We start from the raw sequence: 25105 nt of genomic DNA, 5'->3' as shown, positions 1-25105 counted from the left end.
GGGAAGTGTCCAGGCGTCTCGGAGTGAACCAAAGCGATGTTGTTCGTACATGGAGGAGATACAGACAGACAGGAACTGTCTAAGACATGCTTCATTGAGGCCACCCAAGGATTACTGCTGCAGCGGACGACCGCTAACTACGGATTAGGGCTCGGAGGAATCCTGACAGCAATGACACCATGTTGAATAACCCTTTTCCTGCAGCCACAACTCCTTGTGTTACTACTCAAACTGTGTGCAATAGGCCGCATGATGCGCAACTTCACTCCCGACGTCCATGGCGAGGTCCCATTTTGAAACCGCTATACCATGCTTTCAAACAGACAATCGTCCGAGACGTGTTTGGAGGCCACTCGGTCAGGCTGAACGCCTTAGACACACTGTTTAGTGAGTGGAACATGGTGGAGGTTCCCTGACGTTTTCTGGTGGCATTATATGGGGCTGACGTACGCCACTGGTGGTCACGGAATGCGTAACGGCTGTACGATAAGTGAAGTGAATGCCATCCTCCGACCAATAGTGCAACCATATCGGGAGCATATTGGCGAGGCATTCGTCTTTATGGACAACAATTCGCACCCCAATTGTGCACATCTTGTGAAAGACTTCCTTCAGAATAACGACATCGCTCGACTAGAGTGGCGAGCATGTTCTCCAGACATGAACCCTATCGAACATGCCTGGGATAGATTGAAAAGGGCTGTTTATGGACGACGTGACCCACTAACCACTCTGAGGGATCTACGCCGAATCGCCGTTGAAAAGTGGGGCAATCTGGATCAACAGTGCCTTGATGTAGTTGTAGATAGTATGCCACGATGAATACAGGCAAGCATCAATGCAAGAGGACGTGCTACTGGGTATTAGAGTTATTGGTGTGTACAGCAGCCTGGACCACCACCTCTGAAGGTCTCACTGTATGGAGGTACAACAAGCAATGTGTGGTTTTCATGAGCAATAAAAAGAGCGGAAATGATGTTGATCTCTATTCCAGTTTTCTGTACAGGTTCCTGGAACTCACGGAACCGAAGTCACGCAAAACTTTTTTTGGTGTGTGTGAATGTACAGCATCTATTGTCTTGTATATGGAATGTAGGAATCAGAGTTTCAATGGTACATTTCAAGGTATCGATAGTAGGTTATGGAGTAGGGTAGGTGGGTTGTGGTATTCGCAGGTAGGTTGTGGAGTTGGGAAGATAAGATGCACAGTTCGAAAGCTGAGCAGAAATGTCAGGAGGCAGAGTTGGAAAACTAGGCTTCAAGTTCGGAAAGTTATGTAGACTATCTGGAAGTTAGTTAGACGATTTGGGAAGGTAGCAATAATTATGAGCATATGGCATAGGTGGTCGGGAGACCACTCGCGGGGCGGTTCGGCCGCCGCTCCACAAGTTCTTTAACGCCACTACGGTGACTTACGAGTAACTGAGGATGAAATTATGATGAAAGACACAACACCCAGTCATCTATAGGCAGAGAATATCCCTGACCCCACCGGGAATCGAACCCGGGACCCCGTTCGCGGGAAGGGAGAATGCTACCGCAAGACGACAAGCCGCGGATATTTGAGAAGGCAGTTAGTGGGGTTAGGAAGCTAGGTAGCTCAGTTGGGAAAGTGGGTATCAAATATGGGCGAGTAGATAACAAAGTTGGGAAGGTAGGTAACAAAGATAGAAAGATAGACAGCAAAGTGGGGAAGTTAGGGAGGACAGTTGAGAAGGTAAGTAGCAAAGTTGGGAAGGTATGTAGAAGAACATATATGGCAAGTTGCAGTAATGGAAAGGCAAATTGTAGAGACATAAAGGTACCCCAAAAAGGCTCCATGAATGAAAAGACAGAGCACGAAATGAAAAGTATATTACACAAATGGGACGGCAGGTGTCAAACTAGAGAGATATGCTGTACTGTTGAAGAGATAGGCGGCAGTTAAGCTAAATGTCAAAGGTAGAAAGATAGGTTGAATATGCAAAAAGACAAAGTACTGTTACAGAAAAAGAAGGTTCAAGATGAAATCAGGTAAAAGCAAAATTGAAAAGCTAGTAATTGGAATTGCATTTTGAACCGATCCATCGACTGGTTGCAGACAGAGAAAGGTGGGTTCCGAAAAGATAGACAGGCAGGTTTAGGGTGAGTATAAGAAGGCGGGCTGACCTGGTCGCAGGGCGTGGCAGAGGCAGCGGGCGCGGTGCAGCAGCCAGGCGGCGGGCAGCAGCAGCAGCCAGAGCAGCAGCAGCGGCAGCGCGGCGGCGGCGCGCACCAGCGCCCACAGCGCGCCGCCCACCAGCGACACCAGCGGCGGCGCCGACGCCGGGTCGCCCGCCCGCGGCCGCGCGCGCCGCACCGGAGCGCTGCGCAGCAGCTCCGCGCGCACCTGCCCGCTGCGAGCACACGCCGTGTGTTACCGGCAGCTCTACTCGGTCGCGATTACTTTTACAAAAATATTACACAGATTAAGGACAAAAAAGTCATTATTCAAACACAGTACTGGGTCCTTACCTGGGAGTACTTAACTCTGGTGGGGTAAAATGAAATTTCTGAGGGGTAAAAACGAGAGGGTTCTATTAGAATTCAGTCACTGATCTGTTTTTAAAAGATCTTTACTATTATCAATATTTGTATTGTATGTTAGCTGGCCGGAGTGGCCGAGCGATTCTAGGCGCTACAGTCTGGAACCGAGCGACCGCTACGACCGCAGGTTCGAATCCCGCCTCGGGCATGGATGTGGTGATGTCCTTAGGTTAGTTAAGTTTAAGTAGTTCTACGTTCTACTGATTACCTTAGAAGTTAAGTCCCATAGTGTTCAGAGCCATTTGAACCATCTGATGATGAAATTTTGGAACGCGTGTTACGTAACAAACAATTATGTGTCCAAGACTCTTCCGTATTTCCAAGTCATGCCAAGTAATGGAAAGCCAAGACTGCCTACTCTTCCCTACACCAAGCGCCGTAACAACGACTCTACGATGTCAGGTGCAGGGCTGTGATGACGTCATACATAAACAGTTCGGGTTGCTGAACTTGTTTTAGTTTGAAACTGTCTATGTCTTTATAGACGCTGACAATGTCTCTAGCTTTAACAGACGAAACATTAGAGATATAAATATGCCTCGGACTACAGCCAAACGTTCATAAAACAGAAATCACCAAAGTACTATTTGTAGATTATTGATTGTATAATTTTTTCGAACCGTGATATAAGCGTAGAACAATAACTAAATTTCGGCCAACTGCTCTGTATACATTTAATTCTTATGCATTCAATTTTAATTCACATAAAAAACTATTAGAAAATAACATGTATTTGTATGAATTTGCGCCACAATATGCAAAGCAGTAAGAAGTGAAGCAATCCTCTGATTAGGGTGAAGAACAGAACTGATGGCTCTGAACACTATGGGACTTAACTTCTGAGGTCATCAGTCACCTAGAACTTAAAACTAATTAAACCTAACTAACCTAAGGACATCACACACGGCCATGCCCGAGGCCGGATTCGAACCTCCGACCGTAGCAGCAGCGTGGTTCCGTACTGAAGCTTCTAGAACCGCTCGGAGCCATTTTTTGTGTTGTATGTTAATCGGAGACCTAGAAACGACGCAGAGGCTCCGTCCCCGCCGCAGCCATAGTGGTCCGCAAACCCACGACGACTACCGCAGTCCACTTCACCCCTCTGTCACCCCACACGGAACCCAGGGTTACTGTGCGGTTCGGCTCCCTGTGGCCCCCAGGGAACGTCTCACACCAGACGATTGTAACCCCTATATTTGTGTGGTAGAGTAATGGTGGTGTACGCGTACGTGAGAAACTTGTTTGCGCAGCAATCGCCGTCATAGTGTAACTGAGGCAGAATAAGGGGAGCCAGCCTGCATTCGCCGAGGCAGATCGAAAACTACCTAAAAACCATACAGAGACTGGCCGGCTCACCGGACCTCGACATAAATCCGCCGGGAGGATTCGTGCCGGGTACCAGGTGCTCCTTCCTGCCCGGAAAGCCGTGTGTTAGGCCGCACGGCCAACCGGGCGGGCTTCTATCAGTATTTGGTATTATTTCAAACCATAAGTATAAAAATGCATGCAAATATATACACTGAAGAGCCAAAGAAACTGATACACCTTCATAACATCACCCCCGCGAGCAAGCAGTAGTATCGCTACACGACATGGCATCGACCTGACTAATGTCTGATATAGTCCTGGAGGGAATTAACGCCGTGAATCCTGCAAGGCTCTCCACAAATCCCTAAGAGTACGAGAGGGTGGAGATCTCTTCTGAACAGCACCTTGCAAGGCATCCCACATATGCTCAATAACGTTCATGTCTGGGCAGTTTGTTGGCCAGCGGAAATGTTTAAATTCAGAAGAGTGTTCGTGGAGTCACTCTGTAGCAATTTTGGTCGTGTCGGGGTGTCGCACTGTTCTGCTGGAATTGCCCAAGTCCGTCGGAATATACAATGAACATGAATGGATGCAAGTGATCAGACAGGACGCCTACGTACGTGCCACATGTCAGAGTCGTATCTAGACGTATCAGGGGTCCCATATCACTCCAACTGCACACGCCCTACATCATTACAGAGCCTCCACTAGCTTGAACAGTCCCCTGCAGGTCCATGAATTCATGAGGTTGTCTCCATATCTGTACACGCCCATCCGCTCGTCTCAATTTGAATCGACACTCGTACGACCCAGCAACATGTTTCCAGTCATGAACAGTCAAATGTCGTTGTTGACGGGCCCAGGCGAGGGTCGTGTGACAAGGGCCTGCCGTCGGGTAGACCGTTCGCCGGGTGCAAGTCTTTCGACTTGACGCCACTTCGGCGACTTGCGAGTCGATGGGGATGAAATGAAGGTGATTATAAATACACAACACCCAGTCCCTGAGCGGAGAAAATCTCCGACCCAGCTGGGAATCGAATCCGGGCCCTTATGATTGACATTCTGTCACACTGACCACAGCTACCAGGGGCGGACTGGCGAGGGTAAAGCTTTCAAATGGTTCAAATGGCTCTGAGCACTATGGGACTTAACTTCTGAGGTCATCAGTCACCTAGAACTTAGAACTACTTAAACTTAACTAACCGAAGGATGTCACACACATCCATGCCCGAGGCAGGATTCGAACCTGCGACCGTAGTGATCGCGTGGTTCCAGACTGTAGAGCCTAGAACCGCTCTGCCAGCCCGTCCGGCAGGTAAAGCTTTGTGTTATGCAGTCACCAAGGGTACACTAGTGGCTCTTCGGCTCCAAAAGCCCATATCGATGATGTTTCGTCGAATGATTCGGACGCTGACACTTGTTGATGGCCCAGCATTGGAATCTGCAGAAATTTGCAGAAGGGTTACACGTCTGTCACGGTGAACGATTCTCTTCAGTTGTTGTTGGTTCTGTCCTTCCTGGATTTTTTGCTGGTCGCAGCGATGTCAGAAATTTGATGTTTTACCGGATTCCTAATATTCACGGTACACTCGTGACATGATCATGTGGGAAAATACCCACTTCATCGCTACATTGGAGATGCTGTGTCCCGTCGCTCGCGCGTCGAGTACAACATCACATTCAAACTCACTTAAATCTTGGTAACCTGCCATTGTAGAAGCTGTAACAGACCTAAAAACTGTGCCAGACACTTGTCGTACGTAGGCGTTGCTGACAGCAGTGCCGTGTTCTGCCTGTTTACATATCTGTGAATATGCAAGCCTATACCGGTTCCTTTAGAAGTTCAGTGTATATGTATGTATGTTCAGATCTCCTCCTATACCACACGATAGATTTCAGCCAAACTTGGCACACATACCACTTACCCTCTGACGACTGTCGCTGTGAGGGTAATAACAACGTACCTATCAAAGAGGCGGTGTGGGATTGAGAAAGTTGTGTAGCTCTCGACGCGCAGATTCGCAGACGTTATTCATCCAGTATTTGAGATTGAGATCACTTCGTCACAAACTTTACACTTAATTTCATACCTTTACGAAACTTCTTCTCGCTGACAACCTCCACAGAATATTGATAGCAAAAATTTATTGCTTATTATAGTTTAGCTGTTTGTATAGTAAAACTGCCACATCTGGCTTTCCTTTTTGATTTATTACGTATTTACCACGAACTGTATACATATGAAATATGTGTACAAATATGTATTAAATGTGATAAGTACATGTGAAATATATATGACATGTGCGAATTCTGGTAAAACAGTGGGTGAAATGCTCCTTCTAAACGACTGGTTTGATTTCAGTCAAATGTTATACGTGTATTACATCTCGTAAGAAATACTGTAGAGTAAGAACCAGCAACCTCCTATTGGGATGAGGATGGCACCGTGTAGTGAGAGCGGAAGAGAAACAGGTGGACAGCCAGAGAGAGGAAGGAGGACGTAGACACAGATATGAGGGAGGAGGAGATGGACACAGTAAGGGAGAGGGGAAAATGGACAGAGAAAGGGAAGAGGTGGATAGAGAGAGGGAGAGGAGCAGTTGGATGGAGACAGGAAGGAATAGCAGATGGACAGAGAGAGGAACAGGAGGAAGTAGACAGTGGGACAGAGACAGAGGAAAAAGATGAACGGAGAAGAACGCAGAGGAGATTGACAAACAGAGGCGGGAGGAGGAGATGGGCTAATAGAATTGGAATTAATTCATACCCGAGAAACGCCAGGTACTCAGCTTTTACTGATTAAGTTACTTAGGACTATAATACTTAATTTGTAAAAGGTGATCGGTAGGACTTACTAACTCACAAAAGCACTTCCAAAAATGTATATTTACATATGAATGTATAATTTGACTGTAAAATGACTCGTTCCAGACCATTAAAACCATACAAATTACACACGAAACAGGGAACTAAGTAACTAATTATTGTACATTTGCTTCAAAAACTGGCTTTAACACATGACAAAATGTGATGGGTGATAAAAATGGTTCAAATGGCTCTGGGCACTATGGGAGTTAACATCTGAGGTCATCAATCCCCTACAACTTAGAACTACTTAAACCTAACTAATCTAAGGACATCACACACATCCATGCCTGAGGCAGGATTCGAACCTGCGACTGTAGCAGTTGCGCAGTTTCGGGCAGGAGCGCCTAGAACCGCTCGGCCACAGCGGCCGACTGGTGGATGATACGGCTTGTGAATGAAATGTATGAACAACACCTTCCTCACATAGTCCATCCACTACAAACATGTGTTGTACTTCGTACGTGAATCTATGACAGTAAAACTGGGACATAATTATATGTTTGGATATCTCATGAAAATGTCTTCGCCCGCATCTCGTGGTCGTGTGGTAGCGTTCTCGCTTCCCACGCCCGGGTTCCCGGGTTTGATTCCCGGCGGGGTCAGGGATTTTCTCTGCCTCGTGATGGCTGGGTGTTGTGTGATGTCCTTAGGTTAGTTAGGTTTAAGTAGTTCTAAGTTCTAGGGGACTGATGACCATAGATGTTAAGTCCCATAGTGCTCAGAGCCATTTGAACCATTTTTGAAAATGCCTTTCCGCAGCGGACCAGAAATTGCTCCATTATTCACTTCACAACAGGTACAGGGACTACTTGACAGTGCAACGCAACAGTAACTATGTAATGTCTGCTGCGTTACTACTGCACCTAAACACTATCGGTTGGCTCTGAGCACTATGGGACTTAACATCTGAGGTCTTCAACCCCCTAGAACTTAGAACTACTTAAACCTAACTAACCTAAGGACATCACACACATCCATGCCCGCGGCAGGATTCGAACCTGCGACCGTAGCGATCGCGCGGCTCCATTCTGTAGCGCCTAGAACCGCTCGGCCACTCTGGCCGGCTAAACACTATTATTATTATATTCTCATTAGTGGCTGTGATCAGACATGAAGTAATGGCTGCTGAAAATCTTCCAATCTCTACCAGTTCATGAAAGGAGAACAGCAATCTGATTTACAAACATCAAGTGTAATGTACGAACTGTAACTTGGTTTATTTTAAATGGGGGTGCAGTTAATGCTAAAGTGAGGAGTTATGCAGCGGGAGAATATTTTTATAACAGTGTCTCCCTCAGTGTGAGTAGTTAGCTTTCTTTTGTGAGAAACAATTGTAGGTGCTTTCATGATGCACCGAGAATTGGTTTCTCATTCTATGGAAAATATTTGTCAAAAATAAGCAGTACAAATTGTGTCATTGACAATTGCGACGTATTTGCAATAAGCTTTAGAGTGATCTAGGAAATATTTGTTTTGGTATAAATGCAGTCACGGATCACAAAAATTTTACTCACCAGGTAATTAATTTCCGTCAGTCATGACCATCTTCAGTCCTGAGTAACTACAGTACATTAAAAATTCGTACAACTGTATGCTTTAGACACTAGGAGTGGAGGAGCCACTAGGGACGGAGCGCCCCCCCCCCCCCCCCCCACACACACACACAAACGCGCGATCGCGCTTTTCCTATATTTGTTCCTTAAGAAGATACGAACAACAGCACACTTAAAATAATGCCCAGCATTTTCTATTCGGTAATTCACTTTCTCTCCTCAAAATCTGTTCAACAACTTATCACAACGTACTATTCACGTAAACGTGACGTCATTAAAAAAGTAACAGGAGAGGGATTTCGACTTCCCTGTAGTAGTAGCACTCAGTACCCGTGGTAACGTAACTCGTGCACCTGCTGGGCTTGACAGAAGACACAAGGAAAATACACATTTATCTTTCAGTCAACCGTCTTCAGTTGAATGTTTGTGCGAGTACAGTACCAGCGAAAGCCGTGGCACTCCAAGCTATGTGTGTGGAAGTCCTTTTTTCGATTATAAAGCTAGATATGTCGGGAGTAAGTGGCAGCCTGGGAGGGTAACACTACGAAATTGCCTGTGTAGGTCCTTATGCCAACGGTCTGTACCAGATAAAAGTTACATTACGCCTTTGGCACGTCAAAGATAATTAAATAATACTGACAATTTGTATTTTGTGACCTATGTTGCTGAGAAATCTGAAATATAAAACCAACTCTCATGTAGAGCGACTGCATTGCTATTTACGATTAAATGCGGCAAAGTTGCATTTACCCTCCTCCTTTTCCTCATACTCAGACTGTGTACCGTGGCAGTAGGGTAAATATGGAGTCAGGCTAAGTGCTGTGGCACTTCATGGTTTGCCCTGGCCTAGGATTTTCTGTCATTTCGTTGGGAGACATGGTGAAATTCACAGCTAGTGGGGACTTGGTGACTTTGACTCCCCATATAAACTTGGTGGACTGAAGAAGACAGAGTGTTATGCAGTCCTGGTAGTCGTTAGCTGTGTTGAAACTCCTTTCTGCTTGCGTAACTTAAGACACATTTATGTTCCTGTTACTATTGTGAAATATGTATGAATATAGAATGAGATTTTCACTCTGCAGCGGAGTGTGGCTGATATGATACTTCCTGGCAGATTAAAACTCTGTGCCGAACCAGGACTCGAACTCGGGACGTTTGCCTTCACGGGCAAGTGCTCTACCAACTGAGCTACCCAAGCACAACTCACGACCAGCCCCTCCCCCCCCCCCCCCCCCCCTCACAGCTTCAATTCTGCCAGTACCTCGTCTCGTCTCCTACCTTCCAGACTTCTTCAAAGAAGCTCATCTGCGAACCTTGCAGAACTAGCACTCCTGGAAGAAAGGACACTGCGGAGACATGGCTTAGCCACAGCCTGGGGGATGTTTCCAGAATGAGATTTTTACTCGGCAGCGGAGTCTGCGCTCATATGAAACTTCCTGGAATATTAAAACTGTGTGCTGGACCGAGACTCGAACTCTAGTAGAGCAATTGCCCTCGAAAGGCAAAGGCCCCGAGTTAGAGTCTTGGTCTGGCACACAGTTTTATTCTGCCAGGAAGTTTCATGTGTGAATAAAATTACTATATGCCATGGTTTGAAACCAGTAGCCCAGTAGAAGTGATGAAATTTGCAACGCTATATTGATGCTGTTCCTGCGCACATTTTTCCTTCAACACTTCAACAGTAGCGAGTATTAAATTGAAAACAAAAAACGTATTAAATTGAAAAACAATTCCAGGCATCTCCCTGACTTACTCAACAAACGGCGCTGACACCATGACTCTGCCGTACTGAAGAGAGTTGTGCCAACAAAAAAATGATGCCACACCGTAATACTAAACGAAATGTCGCGCTATTCCTGGCACCTCCGAGAAGGACTGAACACCGGCGAGACAGGCCGAACCTCGGCCCGCAGGCGGCACTCACATCCGGCATGCGTGCGATTTGGCACGCCGTCGTCGGCCCTGTACCAAGCAATGAACTCCTTCTCCTAGGTCAGCGCTTACTGAGAAGTGCCAGTCAATCACATGGCGTGTGTCCCCTCCTCTCTCAACTGTTGCTGTCACTAATTTTATCTTCGTCTATATGTTTCTTGTGTCAAACAGATTTGCCTCTTTGTCTCTATTGTTCGGCTCGTATTTTTCTCTTCGAAACGTCAGTTTTAATTATTGTTATATTTCTCAGGTTATCTCTATTCTGTGAGTTGAAGCGCAACCTCCTGGAAAGGGCGTTACAAGTCCTAGATGCTCGCAGGCCGGCCGGCGCTACAGTCTGAAACCGCGGGACTGCTGCGGTCGCACGGTCGAATCCTGCCTCGGGCATGGATGTGTGTGATGTCCTTAGGTTAGTTAAAGTAGTTGGGTCCGATGACCTCAGCAGTTAAGTCCCATAGTGTTCAGAGCCATTTGAACCATTTTGAACCACATGCTCGCAGTAAACCATCTACGCCAACGTTCTGGACTCCAGGGTTGTCATTTCCGGCAATCTGCGGTGCCTTTGATCTGCTTGCGTCACCACTAGCAACTTGCGGCATTCGCTCTGCCCAACACAGAATCCAAGTGCCTGACTTCTTCAATTTATTTCAACATCTGGACAAAATGATTGTGTCGTTACAGAAGGGCGGAACACTCGTTATTGCCAGATTACGGAATAGAGGGTCAGCCACCATGTACGGTGAGTTGGCGAAGTTGGGTGACTGTAGGAAGATACTCAGACAAAATTTCCAGTTGGTGTGACGAATCACAGCAATCCCTATATGTGGAAAAATGTAAGTTAATGCGGACGAGTAGGAAGAACTAACCTGTAATGTTCGCATACAGTATTACTAGTTTCCAGCTTGACACAGTCAAGTCGTTTAAATATCTGGGCGTAACGCTGAAAAGCGATATGAGGTGGTTGCGAGCATGTGAAAACTGTGATAGGGAAGGCAAATGGTCGACTTCGGTTTACTAGGAGAATTTTACGAAAAGGAGACCGCTTGTAGGCCGCTGGTGCTACCTGTTATTGAGTACTGCTCGTATCAGGTCCGATTGAAGGAAGACATCCAAGCAATTCGATGGAGGACTGCTAGATTTGTTACAGGTAGGTTAGAACAAAACGTAAGTGTTACGGAGATGCTTCGAGAACTGAAATGGGAATACCTGGAGGGAATGTGGCGTTCTTTTCGGGAAACACTACTGAGTAAATGTAGAGAACCGGCATTTGAAGCTGACTGCCGAACGATTCTGCTGTCGCCAATATAGATCGCGCGTAAAGACTACGTAGGTAAGATATAGGAAATAACGGCTCATATGTAGGCGTGCAGACGATAGTTTTACCATTGTTCTATTTGCGAGAGGAACAGGAGGGGAAATGACAATTAGTGGTGTAGGGTACCCTCCGCCACGCACCTTACGGCGGCTTGCAGAGTATCTGTGTAGATGTGAATGTAGATACTAACAACCCTACAGAATCAAGAATTTTTCGTTCGGAATGACTGAACGTGTATTAATCACCTCAAATTAAACGCATCAAAAATAGTTTTGCGTCACCTCGGTTCCGAGAGTTCCGGGACCTGTACAGAAAATTGGAAAAGAGATCAACAAATCACACTTTGCATCTTGTACCACCATACAGCGAGACCTTCAGAGGTGGTGGTCCAGACTGCTGTACAAACCAGTACCTCTGATACCCAGTAGAACGTCCTCCAGCATTGATGCATGCCTGTATTCTTCGTGGCATACTATCCACAAGCTCATCAAGGCACTGCTGGTCCAGAGTGTCCCACTCCTCAACGGCGATTCGGCGTAGATCCTTCGGAGTGGTTGGTGGGTCACGTCGTCCATAAACAGCCCTTTTCAATCAATCCCAGACATGTTCAATAGGGTTCATGTCTGGAGAACGTGTTGGTCACTCTAGTCGAGCGATGTCGTTATCCTGAAGGAAGTCTTCACAAGATTCGCACGATGGGGGTACGAATTGTCGTCCATGAAAACGAATGCCTCGCCAATATGCTGCCGGTATGGTTGCACTGTCGGTCGGAGGATGGTATTCACGTATCGTACAGCTGTTACGGCGCGTTCCGTGGCCACCAGCGATCACTGGCAAGCAGTATTTTTTTTTAACTGTGTGAGATAATAATGCATTTTCTATTTACCGGTCTCGTGGTCTCAACTGGTTTGTTCCAAAGTACGGTAAAACAAGAACCTACCGTACTGCGTCACACGTAAATGAGTATAAGGTTCAGAATCACGTCGTTAACAGTAAACGACCTACTCTTTTTCTTTTTTTACTGAATAATGTTTATAAACAAGAAAAAAGATGGTAAAAAAGGAAAGGCACAGAAAATAAGAACAGATTTTACTTCGTTACAGAGAGGATAATAATTTTGTTATGTCTACGTTTACGACAGATCACATTGACAAAACGTGTTCGAAATATGCACAGTTTGCTCTAATACAAGCACTGCATCGCTCAATCATCCGTTCACAGCGAAGTCCACCCGCTGCACGTGCTGCAAGGTAAGTCATATTTAACATTTCTCATCTACTCCTGGGGCATTTCCCGATATTTGCGACACCGTGTGTCTCATATTAAATTACTTGTCTCAGTGTCGTCTAAATCAGTCCTGGGGGTTTTAAAAACTAATAAGAATTACCCTGCATAACGCGCCATTTACCTTTGACTGTTGATGTTGTACCGCGTTCTATCCTAATAGTCGAGACGCTTGCTGACCAACAACCATTCCTTACCTTAATCAGTGATCTAAATAATGAGGGCGAGCTATAAACGCAAATGAGGCCTCCACTATAAAGCCCGTTTTGGCATAGAGCGCATGCACTAACATCGACCAGAAAAAACATGTCCCCAACTGTAGACGCCAAGGTAAGTATGCCGAAAAGTTGACTAACAAATACACACTACCCGGCGGCGTCAGGGCATGAAAATGTAGGCGTAGCACCACAAATAGTACGCAGATTTCCAAGGAAAAAACCCTGTTTAAGGAAAATGACACTTAAGAAAGGCGTCCATGACAATGGAGAAGGCGGCCTTCGCCACTGTTACGAGTACTAAAGTAAGTTGTCAGAAGGCACCAGTTATTTGCGAGCCACACAGAACGGCCATACCATTTTGAAATGCATTCGAAGATTTTTATACACGCCAACCTACACTGGCAGTCCAAAAAAAAAGACTGAGTAACGCTGAGGAAAATAAGGGAGAGGAGAGAGCTAGGTGAAAAATATTACGGACCTCAGTGTTGACGGAGAAATCATGAACTTCTGGTCAATCTTGATGATACACGGACTCAGGGCAACTAAAACTTGGAAGGAAGAAACCATGCGAGCTACGGATGAAGGGCAAGAGGCAGATTCCGATAAGTATTCGAGACAGTGCTCTACTGCAGGCTGTTGATGAAGGTACGAGCATACGGAACAGCTCTCCAGAAACATGAGTGGCTCGAACACTTCTTACACAACAGAACGCAGTAGGTTGTCCTCCGCGGGGAGTGATCATCAGAGACTAGGGCATTGTCAGGAGTGCCCCAGGGAAGTGTGACGGGACCGATATTATTCTCTTATACATAAATAATCTGGCGGACAGGGTGATCTGCAATTTGTCGCTTTCTGCTGATGATACTGCAGTGTACAGGAAGGTGTCGTTGTCGAGTGACTGTAGGAGGATGACTTAGACAAAATTTCTAAGCGGTGTGTTGAATAAAAGCAGCTCTAAATTTAGAAAAACGTAGGTTAATACAGATGAGTAGGAGAAACAATCCCGTAATGTTTGAGACAGGATTCGTAGTGTGCCGCTTGACACAGTAACACCGATTAAATATGTAGGCATAACGTTGCAAAGCCATATGAAATGGAAAGAGTACATCAAAATGGCTGTAAAGAGGGCGAATTGTCATCTTCGGTTTATTGGGAGAATTTTAGGAAAGTATAGGTCACCCATGGAGGAGGCCGTATACGGAACACCAGTGCGACCCATTCTTGACTACTGCTTTTTTTGGGTTCCCCACAAGGTCGGATTAAAGAAAGAGATCGAAGCAATTCAGAGGCTGCTAGATTTGTTACCTGCAGGTGTGAACAAGACGCAAGTATTACAGATATCTTTCGGGAACTCAAATGCGACTCCCTTGAAGGATTGCGACGTTCTTTCCGAGGAACACTGCTGAGAAAATTTAGAGAACGGGCATTTCAAGCTGATCGCAGAACGATTCTATTGCCGTCAACGAACATTTTGAGTGAGGTCAAGCTATGAGAGATTATGATTAGTACGGACGCACATAAACAGTCGTTTTTCTCTCTCTCTACCTGTGACTGGAACACGAAAATTGGTGGCTAATAGTGTTACAGACTAATGTGGTACGGACATGTCGAAGGAATGGGAGTTGGTAGAATTCCAAGATGGGCTCATGAAATGAAAACAGGAGGCAAGAGACACAGATGGAGACCGAGAGACGGATGGCTCGTTGGAGTGAAGGAATGTGTTAAGAAGAGAGGAGGAAGCGGCAACAGCGTGGAGAAGGAAACTTGATGGGATAACAGGGAAAGATGGAGAGACTTTCGTTCCAAATAGGTGCAGCCGAGGGCTATAAACTATAGATAATGGTCCAGTATAAGAAGCATTTGAAATAAGTCCTTTGCTTTACACGCTTACGGATAAACTGCGAGGGCCGACGGAAGCAGAAACCGGAAACATGAACGCTGAACTAAATCATTGTGTAAGGGTTGGTATGGATTTGGAGGCTCGCCTGTTAAAGAGGTTCGAAAGTGGAACTTGTTGGCACATCACGTGAGCGTGGACTTGGTGGGTTGTAAGGAATACAGATATGAAAAAGCTTTCAGCGGGATTGGGGGCGCGTTTACTGCCTGCCAAGGGCCAGCAGGGAGGATGCGAATTCCTGGAGAGCTGCAGGATGGCTTTTAGTGGCCCAAGGCTGGCGCTATCCCATGATTTGTGGCTACAGATGAGACTTAAATTATTCGCCGCCCACCACACCGAAAATTTCAATCGAAGTAATGGATGTATGATGAGGCCCCACAGTGAAAGACGAGGAGCGTCCGTGGGGGGAACTTTTTCGGCATATGTAAATGGTACATTGCTTAAAAGAAGTTACAATCTTCCAACAAAGCGCTGTTTCCTTTTGGTAAGTATATACTACACACACACAGTTTCTATTAGATAAAGTACTGTTGTTAAGTGAGTGGTACTGCATATTTAGTCCCATTTAGCAGCTTCTTCTTGTTCTTCAGTTTTAAACTTACCTGGGCTGGGAAAATATTGATGACAGGTAAAACGCTGTCTCATAATTAAATCTTTAATTTGTGTGGATCGCAGAGCTTCCTTGAATAAGAACCTAAGTCCTCTATTTTTTATTATTTCTTTTAAAGCTTTTTAGTTCTGTTCTTCGCCAGCCGCTGTGGCCGAGCGATTCAAGCCGCTTCAGTCTGGAACCGCGCTGCTGCTACGGTCGCAGGTTCGAATTCTGCCTCGGGCATTGCTGTGAGTAATGTCCTTAGGTTACTTAGGTTTAAGTAGTTCTAGGTCTAGGGGACAGATGACTTCAGACGTTAAGTCCCATAGTGCTTGGAGCCATCAGTTCTGTTCTTCCCCTAATCAGAGGATTGCTTCACTTCTTACTGTCTTGCATATTGTGGCGGAAATCCATACAAACACATTTTATTTTCTAATAGTTTTTATGTGAATGAAAATTGAATGCATAAGAACAGTAATGTAAACAGAGAAGTTCGTAGAAATTTAGTTATTGTTCTACGCTTGCATCACGGTTCGAAAAAAGTATACAATGAATAATTGACATATAGTACTTTTGCTGTAGTCCAAGGCGTATTTATGTGTCTAATGTTTCGTCTGTTAATACTGGAGACATTGTGAGCGTCTATAAAGACGTAGACAGTTTCAAACTGAAACAATTTCAGCAAGTCGAACTGTTTATGCATGACGTCATAACAGCCCTACCCCTAACTTCGTAGAGTCGCACCAACGATTGTTACGGAGTTTGCTGTGTGGAAGAGTAGGCAGTGTTGTCTTTCCGTTACTTGGCTAAGAAATGTATCCATGATAGGAACGGTCGACCATTTAGATTTGGCACAACTTGGAAATACGGAAGAGTCTTGATCACGTAATTCTTTATTAAGTATTACGTGTCCCAAAGTTTCATAATCAGATAGAAGCTGTGTGTTAAAGTGTACAAGGAAATTAACGATATCAAATATACTGGGTGTCTCCCTTAAGATTCGTTAGGGAGATCTTCTCTGATGTTTCGGCATATGTTACACAGAGTACGAGAAGAAACTTGCTCCCCTTCTTGCAGCAGTGTACCGTAGGTCTCTTGAAGAGCGTAGCGTTCCAAAGGATTGGAAAAAGGCACAGGTCATCCCCGTTTTCAAGAAGGGACGTCTAACAGATGTGCAGAACTATAGACCTATATCTCTAACGTCGATCAGTTGTAGAATTTTGGAACACGTATTATGTTCGAGTATAATGACTTTTCAGGAGACTAGAAATCTACTCTGTAGGAATCAGTATGGGTTTCGAAAAAGACGATCATGTGAAACCCACCTCGCGCTATTCGTCCACGAGGCTCAGACGGCCATACACACGGGTTCCCAGGTAGATGACGTGTTTCTTGACTTCCGCAAGGCGTTCGATGCAGTTCCCCACAGTCGTTTAATAAGTAAGAGCATATGGACTATAAGACCAATTTTGTGATTGGATTGAAGAGTTCCTAGATAACAGAACGCAGCATGTCATTCTCAATGGAGAGAAGTCTTCCGAAGTAAGAGTGATTTCAGGTGTGCCGCAGGGGAGTGTCATAGGACCGTTGCTATTCACAATATACATAAATGACCTGGTGGATGACATCGGAAGTTCACTGAGACTTTTTGCAGATGATGCTGTGGTGTATCGAGAGGTTGTAACAATGGAAAATTGTACTGAAATGCAGGAGGATCTGCAGCGAATTGACGCATGGTGCACGGAATGGCAATTGAATCTCAATGTAGACAAGTGTAACGTGCTGCGAATACATAGAAAGAAAGATCCCTTATCATTTAGCTACAATATAGCAGGTCAGCAACTGGAAGCAGTTAATTCCATAAATTATCTGAGAGTACGCATTAGGAGTGATCTAAAATAGAATGATCATATAAGGTTGATCGTCGGTAAAGCAGATGCCAGACTGAGATTCATTGGAAGAATCCCAAGGAAATGCAATCCGAAAACAAAGGAAGTAGGTTACAGTACGCTTGTTCGCCCACTGCTTCATAATGCTCAGCAGTGTGGGATCCGTACCAGATAGGGTTGATAGAAGAGATAGAGAAGATCCAACGGAGAGCAGCGCGCTTCATTACAGGATCATTTAGTAATCGCGAAAGCGTTACGGAGATGATAGATAAACTCCAGTTGAAGACTGCAAGAGAGACGCTCAGTAGGTCGGTACGGTCTTTTGTTGAAGTTTCAAGAACATACCTTCACCGAGGAGTCAGGCAGTATGTTGTTCCTTCCTACGTATATCTCGCGAGGAGACCATGAGGATAAAATCAGAGAGATTAGAGCCCACACAGAGGTATACCGACAGTCCTTCTTTCCACGAACAATACGAGACTGGAATAGAAGGGAGAACCGATAGAGGTACTCAAGGTATACTCCGCCACACACCGGCAGGCGGCTTACGGAGTATGGATGTAGATGTAGATGTTTGCAAATTCATTTTTGCAATGTGTAACTGGAGTCGTCTCGAATATATACGGCTCATCGAACGTTTCACTCGACGCTCAGTGTCAGCGGAAAGCGGCGGTTTGTTATCCGTTACAAAGACAATTATTTTTAAAGCGGAATTTTATATGTCCACTCGATAATGTGATCCGAAACTGGTCTAGTGCAATATTCGTTTTATCGATATGTACGGACATGTACAGCAGAACTGAAAGAATAATTGGTACTGCAGCAGCGACTGACTAGCGCTGCTGGCATGGCTGTGGCAGTCTTCATGGCCCAAAGCGGTGCCATCACTGCTGCAGTACTGTTTATTCTTCGACCGGTACGATCGCAGGTTCGAATCCTGCCTCGGGCATGGATGTACGTGATGCACTTAGGTTAGTTAGGTTTAAGTAAAGTTCTAGGGGACAGATGACCTCAGCAGTTAAGTCCCATAGTGCTCGGAACCATTTCTGCTCCCGTTCATACATATTGATAAAACGAACTTCGGAATGGACTAATTTTGGACCGCTCTATCGAATGGACACATCAAACTCCACTTTGAAAATCACTCTGTTTTTAACGGAAAACAAACCAGCACTTTCCGTCTGCACTGGACGTAGCATGCAATAGGGGATGGGCAGTAGTTGTATGAGCTAACTTTAGCTACACTGTGCAAAAACGAAATTACTAATATCCGCCGGAGCACCATAGGAAATGCGCCGGCTACTCTTAGGAGGGGCACCCGGGGTTCAGGGTGAACACGAATTAAACCGGCAAACAGCAGGGACGGATTCCTCACTGGAAATGGAGGAAAAAGCTCCTGTGAACATGGGTCCTCAAATGCATCGTTGCTGTGGTACACTCATGCTCATAAATTAAGGATAATGCTGATACATGGTGAAACAACGCTTTGGTGGGCGGTTTGCGGGTTTAAATCACCTCGGGGTATGGCCATGCCGTGAATTTGACCTGCGGTCATCGCACGGTGGTGCTGGCACCAGTCCACATACGCAGAGGTATGTTGGTGCATGTCAGAGTACTGTGCGGCGACTGAGTGTGCAGATGTTTTCAGACGTGCTAATGGTGACTGTGTGTTGAAAGTGGCTCAAAGACCACATATTGATGACGTTATGAGGGGTAGAATACTAGGGCGACTGGAGGCTGGTCAAACACAGCAGGTCGTAGCACGGGACCTCTGTGTGCCACAAAGTGTCATCTCAAGATTATGGCAACGATTCCAGCGGAAAGGAAACGTGTCCAGGCGCTACAGTACGGGACGTCCACAGTGTACATCACCACAAGCAATATCTCACCATCAGTGCCCGCCACGGAGTATAGCAGGTAGCCTGGCTCGGGATCTGACCTCAGCCACTGGAACAGTTGTCTCCAGACACACAGTCTATAGACAACTGAACAGACATGGTTTATTCGCCCAGAGACCTGCAAGGTGCATTCCACTGACCCATGGTCACTGGAGAGCCCGTAAATCATGGTGTCAAGAGCACAGTACATGGTCGTTAGAACAGTGGTCCCAGGTTACGTTCACAGACGAGTCCTGGTATAGCCTGAACAGTGATTCTCGCCGGGTTTTCATCTGGCGTGAACCAGGAACCAGATACCAACCCCTTAATGTTCAAAGGGACCTATATGGAGGTCGTGGTTTGATGGTGTGGGATTATGATTGGTGCACGTACACCCCTGAATGTATTTTACAGAGGAACTGTAAAAGGTCAGGTGTATCGGGACGTCATTTTGTACCAGTATGTCCGCCTTTTCAGGGGTGCAGTGGATCCCACCTTCCTCCTGATGGATGATAACGCACGGCCCCACCGAGCTGCCATCTTGGAGGAGTACTTTGAAACAGAAGATATGACGTGAATGGAGTGGTCTGCCTGTTCTCCAGACCTAAACCCCATCGGGCACGTCTGGGATGTTCTCCTTCGACGTATCGCTGCAGGTCTTCACACCCCTAGGATACTTCAGGAGCTCCGACAGACACTGGTGCAAGAATCGGAGGTTACACCCAAGTAGCTGCTCGACCACATGATCCAGAGTATGCTACCCGTTGTGCGGCCTGTGTACGTGTGCATGGTGATCATGTCCCATATTGATGTCGGGGTACATGCGCAGGAAACAGTGGCGTTTTGTAGCACATGTGTTTCGGGATGGCTTTCTCAACTTATCACCAATACCGTGGATTTACAGATCTGTGTCATGTGTGTTCCCTATATGCCTATGCTATTTTCTGTAGTGCCACGTTGTGTGGCACGACATTCTGCAATTATCTTAATTTATGAGCAAGGGTGTAGACTGCGTTACTGAGTGAAAGTTCCTCTGACCAAGTGTGTTCCTTGTGTGTTGCAGGCTTTGTAACTGACGGAGTGTACTGCATACAGTACGCTGCGTCTATCACCATAGCCTACAACACACAAGGAACACACGTCACGTGGTCAGGGAAACTTTCATTCGTCAGCGCCACTTACCGTGGCAACGATGCATTTCCGAACAAAATATCGTAGGACCTTTTCTCCTCAATTTCCAGTCAGTTTGTCGGTTTCATTAGTGTTCACCTTGTATATATTAACGTTAGCATGCACAGTAATGATTCATGAATGGAATTTTCAGTTTTTACAGTTAATATCATACATTTAAATCAGACTTTAGTAACAGGCTCACGAAAGTGAGCGCGTAGACTGAATACAGTAAATATGTCATCTCATACAGGCATATTTGACAGTGGCGTTGTCTGTTCGAAGAGAACCAGTGCCAAACTGACTGTGGCGAAAAAGCTATTTGACAAGTAAACGAAAGTCGTTAGGTGGCGCTAGTATTGACCATAGAAATGAAATAGTAACTTTACAAAGAAGCCATTTACCGTGATGTCACTACACCAGCATCTCCTTCATCGCGATGCATTATATTAAAAGACATATGTATTATTTATAAAAGGAAAAACTTTTTTTGACAATGGATAATTTCTTCCTTTTTACATAATGACGGACTACACCCCATGACATAATATTGTGGATAACTTGACAGAGGTACATTTGCGCTACTTTTATACAGAAGAAACTTATATGTTGACAGTAGATAAAATTTACATAGAATGAAAAACTTGTCGTAAGATAACATCGTAAAAGACGTAACAGAGATACTCGTTAGTCAATTATTACCATTAACTTGTGTAGTATGATATAAACATGAAACCGATATAAATCATAAAATAAAAATGAAAGATAAACTGGCTTTGTTTAGCACTAAGACCCACAACTCGTATGTGAACACGCATTCTGTAGACTGTGAGCCCTGAAGTTCCGTCGGTATTTCTAACTACATGTACATCCAGAATTTGAATTTCACCTTCTCTCTCACATTGAACTGTATATCGGAGTTAATATCGTTCAGAAAATTAGGAAATTCCAGAGATCTTTTTTCCCATGATGCCATATACCGAAAATGTTAACAACATACCGAATCCATCAAGAGGGTTTCTTCTTGGACGTCTGAAATACTGTTACATCATATTTTTCCACACAGAAATTGACTACAACTGCGCTGAATGGATTTACTATATCCACATCGCGAGCTGGCTCATCCCTTTGAAAATCTAAAGTTATTGTCATATTCTTTGCTAAAATGCTGTAGTAGTGATCAGTTTAGTACAGTAACGATAGACTTTTTCTTTGATTATCAATTACTCAAGGCAATGCCTTGTCACTGAAAACAATTCCCATCTTTTATCTGCACTTCTCTTCAGCCCTTCGTAGTCTGTATACCACGTGCTTTGCAGCATTTCTTCTACGATCTTCTTTCTTCCTCTCCCTTTCTAACAATCTCCCCTCTGAAACGTTTGTCAGGTACCTGTGGTGCTTAAAGTGTACCTGAACTGTGATGAGCTTCTTCTTCCGATTGTTTTAAGAAGTTTTTCTTTTCACTTACTCCTCCTAATATCATTTAAGTTAGACGACATTAGACCATCATACGCGTTTGTCAACTAACCATCGTTTTATAATATATTCTATCGCCATGTGAAAATTACACCCTGACGTTTTAAATATTGACAATCTTACTTTTTAGCCTGTTACGTATTTCTTACTAAATACATCATCTGTCATTTTTTTAGCTACTAACAGCACTTTCTACGGGACGACCTTAGTTCCTTGATGCTAGATTATAAACTGATTATGCCTTCATGGTATATTGTGTTTTATGCAACATGTCATTCCTTTGCTATGGCAAAGAACTCTTGTAACTTTTTCAAGATATTGTTCTGTGATTGTCATCTGGCAGAGGCATGTACTACAATAACTATTTATACCCCAATTCAAGCTATCTTCAATTGTAAAATATCGCTTTATGACCCATGTAAACCTTATTTGTCACATATAGGATGAATCCCCTATAACTTGCACAGCAAACATTGCGGAATGGAAAGTGCTATTGATGTGGGGTTTTCACAGAATGGATTGGTAGTCAGGGACTCGTATTGTTAGCCATTAAACAGATTGTAATAACACTTAGAGGAAGAATATTTTTTTTACAAAAATACACTTTTTAAATGGAACAATGTCTATTGATATTAACAAACCAAACTTAGGGTAAATTAGAATTTCGGTGGTGTTTGTTGCCGGGTGCTAGGGCAAGTTGTTTACGAGATATCGTAGTCTGAAAATGGTGCACTGATACTTGTTTGTGCCATTCAACTTGGGTGTGGTGTTGTTATGTTTGCTTATAGTGTGCTTGTGTGTTCCTCGAGTGCACAGCGACTGGCTACGCAGTTAGTGTGTAACAGTCCAAGCAGTAGGTCGTGAGTGGACAATGGAATTTACCATTGCAGAAAAATCCGACATGCTCATGGTGTATGGAGAGTGTAGGAAGAATGCAGTTCGATCTTTTACGGTGTATGCGGCAAGATATCCCAACAGGTAGCAACCATCTCGGCGGTTATTTATCAACTTCTTCAACCAGTTATGTGAGAGTGGTAGTGTGACATCTAGACTACGTAACAGAAAGTGGTTCAAATGGCTCTGAGCACTATGGGACTTAACATATGAGGTCATCAGTCCCATAGACTTAGAATTACTTAAACCTATCTAACCTAAAGACATCACACACATCCATGCCCGAGGCAGGATTCGAACCTGCGCCGTAGCAGCAGCGCGATTGCAGACTGAAGCGCCTAGAACCGCTCGTCCACAACGGTCGGCTAACGTAACAGAAAGAAACAGGTTACGAGAGAAGAGGGGGAAATAATGTCCTTGCTGCTGTTGCGGTTGACCCGCACATTAGCTTCCGCGCAATTGTACGAGGAACAGGCATGAGTCAGGCATGTCCTACACATTCTCCATTGGAATAGGTATCCCCATTACATCTCTCTCCATCGAAAGCTGTATGGAAATGGAGAATGGTGTTAACTCCTGTACATAGGCATTATGACAGGATACTCCAGACGCATCGTGTAGCTTGTTTAGATCTCGCTGCAACGGAAAAACCATTTGTTTTAATGACTTCAATCCCAACTCGGTTGCCAAATCCATGACATTCTATGCTCTATATCGATGTGATACAAAATGAGTTACCTTTCTTTGATTGTTTTCTGTGTCATCCGTCAATGCTAACTGACGAGTTTACCACATAATGCAACAGTACTCCAGAGAAGTGCAGACAAGCTAGTATTGCCAATCTCTTTAGCAGATATGTTGCATCTTCTAAGTATTATAATGTTCTGCGTAGGAGAAGAAATGATTTGGCTATAAGAACATTTCCTGACAAGAAACAGCTGCTAAAAACGCTGTCTTTGGTTCACCTTCCGCATAAGATTTTCTTTGAGAAATCCCGCTTATGATAAAGAGATATTTACAAGCTGTCAAGACATCTTCGTAACTAATACCGCAGCACTGGGAACTGTATTAGGAATTGTTTCATGTTAATGTGTAATTTATATTTATAGTTATTTCAACTTATGCACTGATCAATTGTGTCTCTATTGTTCCTATTCTTATAGTTTCATATTTTAAATTTGTGGCGCTAGAACAATTAACGCTGTTAAACTACCCTGTAAAATTTTACGCAGCATGAGGAACACCTTTGTGAAAAACGTGCCTGTACATTTATTTACATTTATATTTTTTGTTCGTCTTTTCCTATAAATTAGCAGAACGTATTGTTAAATATTTTACATGTATGTAAATCAACAGCAGGCTTCTGAAGCCCTTTGTTTTTTTCTGTGTGCTCTCATGTAGTGTTCATGTTTAGTACTGCATGCAGGGCTAGCAGGTGTCTGGATGTAGCCGGGCATGTCCGGCTGTTTGCGGTCGTGCCGGGCCAAAAAATCCCGCTTGTTTTTTTTTTTTTCGTAGACGAATGAGTCCAGCACATAATGGCGCAACCTCGCTTAGCACAGAGCGAACGAGGCAAAATAGAATGTCCCGATGAGCCAATGCGAGCCCGCGGCTGTGCGCGGCGGCTTCGCATTAGCTCATCGCAATGCTACACACGTCGCTGCTGCCCGTGTTGAGACACGCAGTTATATAATGAAGAACTTTATTCGGAATTATTGAAACTGGCAGACTAATACTTTCAAATTCCAGGCAATAATACCAACATCGAAAACTTGTTCTCTTTCATAAACGCTCAATGGACAGAAGAATGCAATGAACTGTAAACCGAAACAATCACAAAGCTGATGCAGTTGTGTAATTTAAAAATATACTGTCAAGAGTTCCACGAAATTCTGAAGAAAATTAACGCTCTTGATGAAGTGGGTTCAGACTCATAAATATTATAAAAATGGTTAAAATGGCTCTGAGCACTATGGGAGTTAACATCTAAGGTCATCAGTCCGCTAGAACTTAGAACTACTTAAACCTAACTAACCTAAGAACATCACACAGATCAACGCCCAAGGAAGGATTCGAACCTGGCACCATAGCGGTTGCGTGGATCCACACTGAAGCGCCTAGAACCGCTTGGCTTATTATAGAAATGGATGTTTTTGAAATTGTATAATGACCCCACATCTCCTCCTAAACCACTAGACCGATTTCCACCAATCTTCTGGTTAAAATCGCCTTTGGAATAAGAACTGCGTACCTATCTTTTTTTTCTT

General features: G+C 44.5%; 1 protein-coding gene across 1 annotated transcript in view; it reads right to left on the bottom strand.

The window, feature by feature from the left end:
- Positions 1-25105, bottom strand: part of LOC126282424 (uncharacterized) — a 255993-nt gene that overhangs the window by 220491 nt on the left and 10397 nt on the right. The window contains exon 2 of the mRNA XM_049982081.1: positions 2149-2375. Within this exon, the coding sequence (XP_049838038.1) occupies positions 2149-2375 (227 nt within the window). The remainder of the gene's footprint in view (positions 1-2148; positions 2376-25105) is intronic.

Source organism: Schistocerca gregaria, chromosome 7 (genome assembly GCF_023897955.1).
Source record: "Schistocerca gregaria isolate iqSchGreg1 chromosome 7, iqSchGreg1.2, whole genome shotgun sequence".
In the NCBI taxonomy this organism is placed as follows: Eukaryota; Metazoa; Arthropoda; class Insecta; order Orthoptera; family Acrididae; genus Schistocerca; species Schistocerca gregaria.
The sequence above is the reverse complement of the archived record's forward strand: the minus strand, read 5'-3'. Positions and strand labels throughout refer to the sequence as shown.